The sequence below is a fragment of the Brachyhypopomus gauderio genome, chromosome 10 (assembly GCF_052324685.1).
Source record: "Brachyhypopomus gauderio isolate BG-103 chromosome 10, BGAUD_0.2, whole genome shotgun sequence".
In the NCBI taxonomy this organism is placed as follows: Eukaryota; Metazoa; Chordata; class Actinopteri; order Gymnotiformes; family Hypopomidae; genus Brachyhypopomus; species Brachyhypopomus gauderio.
This window is the reverse complement of record NC_135220.1, coordinates 11,924,683-11,932,182: the sequence shown is the minus strand read 5'-3', so window position 1 is coordinate 11,932,182 and position 7,500 is coordinate 11,924,683. Positions and strand designations below refer to the sequence as shown.

At 47.1% G+C, this 7,500-nt stretch overlaps 1 protein-coding gene across 1 annotated transcript in view; it reads left to right on the top strand.

The window, feature by feature from the left end:
* cux1a (cut-like homeobox 1a) overlaps positions 1-7,500 on the top strand; it is a 47,109-nt gene that overhangs the window by 6,315 nt on the left and 33,294 nt on the right. Inside the window, 1 exon segment of the mRNA XM_077019483.1 lies at positions 1-58. This exon segment is cut by the window's left edge and continues 9 nt beyond it. Coding sequence (XP_076875598.1) covers positions 1-58 — 58 coding nt within the window.

The following is a 7,500-nucleotide window of genomic DNA, read 5'->3' as shown; positions in this document are numbered from 1 at the left end:
ACACTCAGGCAGAACTTCAGGACCTGAAGGCAAAGGGTGATGAAGAAACAAGAACAAAGTGAGTTCGCATGTACTCGTGTGTGTGTGTGTGTGTGTGTGTGTGTGTGTGTGTGTGTGGGGCTCTGTGTAAGCTTGCACGTGAGTGTGTGTGTGTTTGTGTGGCTCTGTGTAAGCTTGCACGTGCGTGTGTGTGTGTTTGTGTGGCTCTGTGTAAGCTTGCGTGCGTGTGTTTGTGTAGCTCTGTGTAAGCGTGCGTGTGTTTGTGTGGCTGTGTAAGCGTGCATGTGTATATGTGTGTTTGTGTAGCTCTGTGTAAGCATGTGTGTGTGTAGCTCTGTATAAACGTGCGTGTGTTTATGTGTGTTTGTGTGGCTCTGTGTAAACATGTGTGTGTTTGTGTGTGTTTGTAGCTCTGTGTAAGCATGTGTGTGTTTGTGTGTGTGTGTGTGTGTGTGGCTCTGTGTAAGCGTGCGTGTGTTTGTGTGGCTCTGTGTAAGTGCGTGTGTGTGTGTTGCTCTGTATAAGCATGCGTGTGTAAGCGTGCGTGTGTGTGTGGCTCTGTGTAAGCCTGAGTGTGTGTGTGTGTGTGTGTGTGTGTGTGTGTGTGTGTGTGTGTGTGTGTGTGTGTGTGTGTGTGTGTGTGTGTGTGTGTGTGTGCTCGCCTGTCAGCCCTGTGGTTGGTGTTTGGCTGGTAATTTCCTTGTCTTGCTGTCACACTGGAATGCAGTGTGGATTAGAGCTCACTTTCTGGCGGCTGTTGCAGCCCAGAGCTGGGAGTGGCCTAATGACAGCCCAACCAATCGGAACAGAGCTGGGAGTGGCCTAATGACAGTCCAACTAATCAGACCCCTGACACAACACACAGACCTACAACACTGCACACGGACACCTGACACCAAACGTAGACACTATTTCTGAAACTAGGGCTTATTATCTTAAAAATGAACACACAAAATCCACACACGCACAAAATGTCACACTTCTTGCAAAAGCAAACTTTTCATGCAAAATTGTTTCAGCCCTTGTCAAAATGGTCATTTTGCTTCAAAACACAATACACAAATATCAAAAGAACATGAACTTCTACATGCCAACTGACCACTGATGTGATCAACAGAAAAACTCTGTTTTGGGGCACAGTGCAACACGAGGGGACGCAGGATATGAGACGAGGGAATACTCGTCCAGCAGGGCTTCATTACACACAAATAGCAGCGCTTCTAGCGCTAGCATAAATGACTAACAAATAAAGCACACAGCGAGGACTCAAAGACAAGCAACGATAACTATGCACCACTTTACATTGAGGAGACGAGCATCAGGAGAGACGGATGAATGCACGCACATAGAACCACACCCAAAGGAAATACATATATGAACAAAAACGGAGCAGGCCACACATATACACACACACAAGCGGTCCGTAACAGTACAAAATGAACATGTATTTTTACAGATATACAGGCTATGAATCAATGTATCTGCATTGCTGGGCTTAGAACCCAAAATTACAATTACAGTTTTTCACAATTCAACACATTTTCCAGAATACTGCACAATTTACCCAAAACTATATCCACAAACCTTGGTATCAAATGCCCAAACAAGCTTGCTGAAGTAAATCTCCACAATCAATTGTGTGCGTCCGTAGTAATGCTCACACACACACACACACACACACACACACACACACACACACACACACACACACACACACACACACACCAGTGATGGGTGGTGCAGAACGCGTGTGCTCATTCCCCATACCCCCTGCGCTTTCTTCAGTGTTCACTATTCACCATCATTTGAACTTTTCAAAGGAGAAACATCTCAGAACAGAAGCTGCTTCAGATTAAACCGTGTGGAAACAATGCAGTCGCCGGTAACAAGATGTCAACATTTTATCGTCCTTGCTGGAGGAGTAGGCGGGCACGCGGCTCGTCCTCATTCTTGACGTCGCCGCGGGAATACGTCTCGCTCTGTCCCCACACACGCGGATTAACGGCGTGAGCCGTGTCAGGCGTGGTGGTGTCTCGCTCTCACGCCGCAGTGCTGGTGTGAAAGGGGCTTCGCTCGTGTGTCGTCTTACAGAAAATATGCAGCAGTGTAACTTTTTCCTTTCGGACTGAGATTTACGGACGGTCGGACGACTTCGCTAAATTGTCCTGAGATTTGTCGCTGAAGGGCAGCTGTGAAAAAGGCTCATCAGGAAGCCGCACTGGCGGTCTCACTGTCTCTGGCCTTGGCTGGCTAAGGTACACGCAGCGAGGTTTTACCCCTACACACAGCCCTGAGAAAGGCCAGGCTGCTCTAGGCCAGCCCCTAGACCAACATTACACAATAGTGCCTGCAGTCTGACTAACTAGCAGTTTTCATTGGACAGAAATGTGTCCTAGAGTCACCAAAATATTCCTTCTATAATTAAATACGTTTGCAGTAGTCTTTCCCATCTTACTCCTTTTCTGAAAGGTTAGAAGGGCCCGACTACACACCACTACCATACACACATACACACACACACACACACACACACACACACACACACATACAGACTCACAAACATCCACACATACACACACACACATACTCACACACACATACACATATACACACACAGTCTCACACAGACATACACACACACTCACATTTTATGACTGTGACCTACTAAGGGTGGTTATGTCATCTGTCTGTTGAAATCTTTGTGTGTGTGACTGTCTGTTTGTGAGTGTGCATGTGTGTGTGTGTGTGTGTGTGTGTGTGTGTCTGTGTGTGTCTGTGTCTTGTAATAAGGAGATGGTGTCCACTGCTCTGAGGCCAGAGGCCTCTTTGATGTGGCTTTTATCAGCTAAGCTCAGTCTCTCTCTCCCTCTCTCTTTCCCTTTATCTTTCCCCTCTCTCTCCCTGTCTCCATTTATCTGTCCCCCCTCTCTCTCCCTCTCTCTCTCCCTTTATCCATCTCCCCCTCTCTCTCTCCCTCTCTCTCCCTTTATCTCTGTCTCTGTTTTTCACTCACATATGCACATTGCAGGATTCACACTAAGCAGCATGTTCTTCTCTGGCAGAATGTTGCAATTTTGCCTACCCAGTGTAGATTTTACATTAATATTTAAATGTACAGTGTGTGTGTGTGTGTGTGTGTGTGTGTGTGTGTGTGTGTGTGTGTGTGTGTGTGTGTGTGTGTGTGTGTGTGTGTGTATGAATATAAATGTATGTTGAGGGTTGGTCAAGGCTTATCCAAGCATAATAATGGAATGCATCAGTTTGTGAAGTCTTCCACCCCCCTCTCTTCTCCTCCTCAACCTGCTCTTCTCTTCCCATCCCTCCTGCCTTCTCTCTGTCTCCTCCCATCTCCCCTCCCCCTCTCTTCACTCCTCCCATCTCTCCTCCCCCTCTCTTCACTCCTCCCATCTCTCCTCCCCCTCTCTTCACTCCTACCATCTCCCCTCCCCCTCTCTTCACTCCTCCCATCTCTCCTCCCCCTCTCTTCACTCCTCCCATCTCTCCTCCCCCTCTCTTCACTCCTCCCATCTCCCCACCCCCTCTCTTCACTCCTCCCCATCTCCCCTCCCCTTTTCTTCACTCCTTCCATCTCCCCTCCCCCTCTCCTCACTCCTCCCATCTCCCCTCCCCCTCTCTTCACTCCTCCCCTCCCCCCTCCCCCTCTTTTTACTCCTCATTTCCCCTCCCTCTCTCCTCACTTCTCCCCATCTCCCCTCCCCCTCTCTTCACTCCTCCCCTCCCCCCTCCCCCTCTTTTCACTCCTCCCATCTCCCCTCCCCCTCTCTCCTCACTTCTCCCCATCTCCCCTCCCCTCTCCTCACTCCTCCCATTTCCCCACCCCCTCTTTTCACTCCTCCCATCTCCCCTCCCCCTCTCTTTACTCCTCCCCCTCCCCTCTCTTCTTCAACCAGCCACGGGGGGCTCTGTCATTCCAACATCTTGCCTATCTTTCTTTCTCTCTCTTTCTCTTTCTCTCTTTCTCTATTTCCCTCTAAGCCTTTGCTTCTTTCAACCCGTTTTTTCACCCCCCTCTTGTTTTCTTTCCCTCTCTCTTTCTCTCTCTCAGATGAACAGACCATAGGTTGTGTGCAACTGCAGACTTAATGCACTACACTGTCTGGGCTCAGATGCCTCATTTAGGGTAGAGCTACAATCTCAAAGCCTGTTTACCCATTTCTTTACTTCACTGATACACCCAATCACTCTCTAATACACACACACATTCACTGATACACCCAATCACTCTCTAATACACACACATTCACTGATACACCCAATCACTCTCTAGTACACACACACATTCACTGATACACCCAATCACTCTCTAGTACACACACACATTCACTGATACACCCAATCACTCTCTAATACACACACACATTCACTGATACACCCAATCACTCTCTAGTACACACACACACTCACTGATACACCCAATCACTCTCTAATACACACACACATTCACTGATATACCCAATCACTTTCTAATACACACACACATTCACTGATACACCCAATCACTCTCTAATACACACACACATTCACCGATACACTCAATCACTCTCTAATACACACACACATCCACTGTCTCACACACTCACTGATACACTCATTTACATTTACATTTACATTTTTGGCATTTAGCAGACGTTCTTATACAGAGCGACTTACAAAGTGCTTTGCTTCTGATCACAGAATACATCCTAGGTAATAGTACGGATAGGCCAGAATTCAAGACACCATTGAGTCAGACTACTACTAAACTACAGGAGTCAATATTATTACCTAGTGTTTTGCAAGTTAGACGTTTGCCAAGAAGTACAAATAACCATAGACAGTCATACAATTTAAGAACAACAGCAAGTGGTATCAGCTGAGTTAGTGTTCTGGTAAGAACTCAACAAACAGGTGAGTCTTCAGTCTACACTTGAAGATAGCAATAGACTCTGTAGTCCTAGTAGCTAATGGAAGATCGTTCCACCATCTTGGAGCCAGGACGGAGAATAGTCTGGAGCTTTGTCTTCCATGAGACTTTATACATGGAGTTTCGAGTCGAGCCAAGCTTGAGGTTCTGAGTGTTCGCTGTACAGATCGGCTTTTTACCATGGACATAATCTAGGGAGGGGCCAGTCCATTTTTGGCTTTGTAAGTAAGCATCAAGGTTTTATATCTGATGCGTCCCACTACTGGAAGCCAGTGAAGAGAGTGTAGCAGAGGAGTCAAATGTGAGAACTTGGGTAGATTGAAGACCAGTCGTGCTACAGCATTCTGAATTAGTTGTAGAGGTCTGATGACCCGTAGAGGAAGACCTGCAAGTAGAGAATTGCAGTAGTCCAGCTTTGAGATTACTAGAGACTGCACAAGCACTTGAGTAGCTTCCTGTGTAAGGAATGGTCATATTCTCCGTATGTTGCAGAGGAGAAATCTGCAGGATCTGGTCAGCTTTGAAACATGTGTTGAGAAGGACAACTCGTCCGTTACACCCAGGCTTCGAGCGGTTTCTGATGGTGTTAACAAGAGGTTCTCAAAGGAGACTGTGAGGTCATTGTGTGGGTTTGGGGTTCCTGGAATGTACAGAAGCTCATTTTGCTAGGGTTGAGCTTCAAGTGGTGAGTAGTCATCAATGAAGCAATATCTGCCAAGCATGCTGAGATACGCCTAGAGACCTGGGTGTCAGAATGAGGGAAAGAAAGAATTAGCTGGGTGTCATCAGCATAGCAATGATAATAGAAACCATGAGACAAAATAATGTCACCAAGGGAACGAGTATATAAAGAGAAGAGAAGAGGGCCTAGGACTGAGCTTTGGGGGACTCCAGTGGAAAGTTTACATGGATTGGATGTAGATCCTCTCCATGTTACCTAATAGGAACAGTCTTCAAGATATGACTGGAACCATTTCCATGCAGAACCACAGAGAGGAGGATGTTGTGGTTGACAGTGTCAAAGGCTGCAGAAAAATCTAGAAGAATTAAAACTGATGATAGCTTGTTAGCCTTGGCAGCATGGAGCTTCTCGGTCACTGCTTTGAGGGCAGTTTCTGTTGAGTGTGCCCGTTTGAAGCCAGACTGATTACGATCATGGAGTTGGTTCTGGGTGAGGAAGAGAGATAATTAGTCATAGACTGCTCGCTCCAGAGTTTTTGATAGAAAAGAAAGAAGTGATACCGGTCTGTAGTTGTTCATGTCAGAGGTGTCAAGTGTTGCTTTTTTCAGGATTGGTACCACCCTTGCCATCTTGAACACGGTAGGCACATGACCCGAAACTAAGGAGTTGTTGATGATTGCCGAGATGAACGGAAGGAGTTCTCTTGACATATTCTGGAAAAGAGTGGAAGGAATTGGATCCAGTGGGCATGTAGTAGGATTGCTAGAAGTCAGAAGTTGATGTATCACTCACTCACTCATGTACACACAATCACTGCTCAGCATGACTGTCACATGTGTGAATGTGTATACTGTCAGCTGTGTGTGATGTGTGTCTGTTGTGACTGCTCGTGTGTGTCTGTTGTGACTGCTCGTGTATGTGTGTGTGTGTGTGTGTGTGTGTTTGTGATTAGTTATGCAGCATATCTGTTCATATATGTATGTAACACCTTAATGTCTCATTGACTATCAGAGGCTTTGTGCCTTAACTGGGAGAGAGAGAGCAGACACTGGGAGAGAGAGAGCAGACACTGGGAGAGAGAGAGAGCAGACACTGGGAGAGAGAGAGAGCAGACACTGGGAGAGAGAAGAACAGACACTGGGAGAGAGAGGAGCAGACACTGGGAGAGAGAGGAGCAGACACTGGGAGAGATGAAAGCATCCTTTAACCAGGGTGAACCATAATGAGATAGCAGTGTCTCCATCAGAGGCCACAGAGTACGAGTAGAATGGAGGGAACGACACACACACACACACACACACACACACCCTGGAGGGGTTCATAACACTCCAACCTCCAAATGGGTAAGCAGGAAGGGGGGATGAAGGAGAGCTATATGAAGGTGAGAGACTGAAAGAAAGAAAGGAAGAGATCAAGAAATGAGCACCTAAAAGACACGACAAGGACAGACGGAGCTAAATGGAATTGATGGGCGGTGGGGGATATAGTGTAGACCTGCTCCTACCACAGTCTGTCTGGTGCAGTGTAGACCTGCTCCTACCACAGTCTGTCTGATGTAGTGTAGACCTGCTCCTACCACAGTCTGTCTGGTGCAGTGTAGACCTGCTCCTACCACAGTCTGCCTGATATAGTCTAGACCTGCTCCTACCACAGTCTGTCTGATATAGTGTAGACCTGCTCCCACTGTACCACAGTCTGTCTGGTGTAGTGTAGACCTGCTCCTACCACAGTCTGTCTGGTGTATTGTAGACCTGCTCCTGCCACAGTCTGTCTGATGTAGTGTAGACCTGCTCCTACCACAGTCTGTCTGTTATAGTGTAGACCTGCTCCTACCACAGTCAGTCTGATATAGTATAGACCTGCTCCTACTGTCTGTGTGAAGCACTGCACCGCC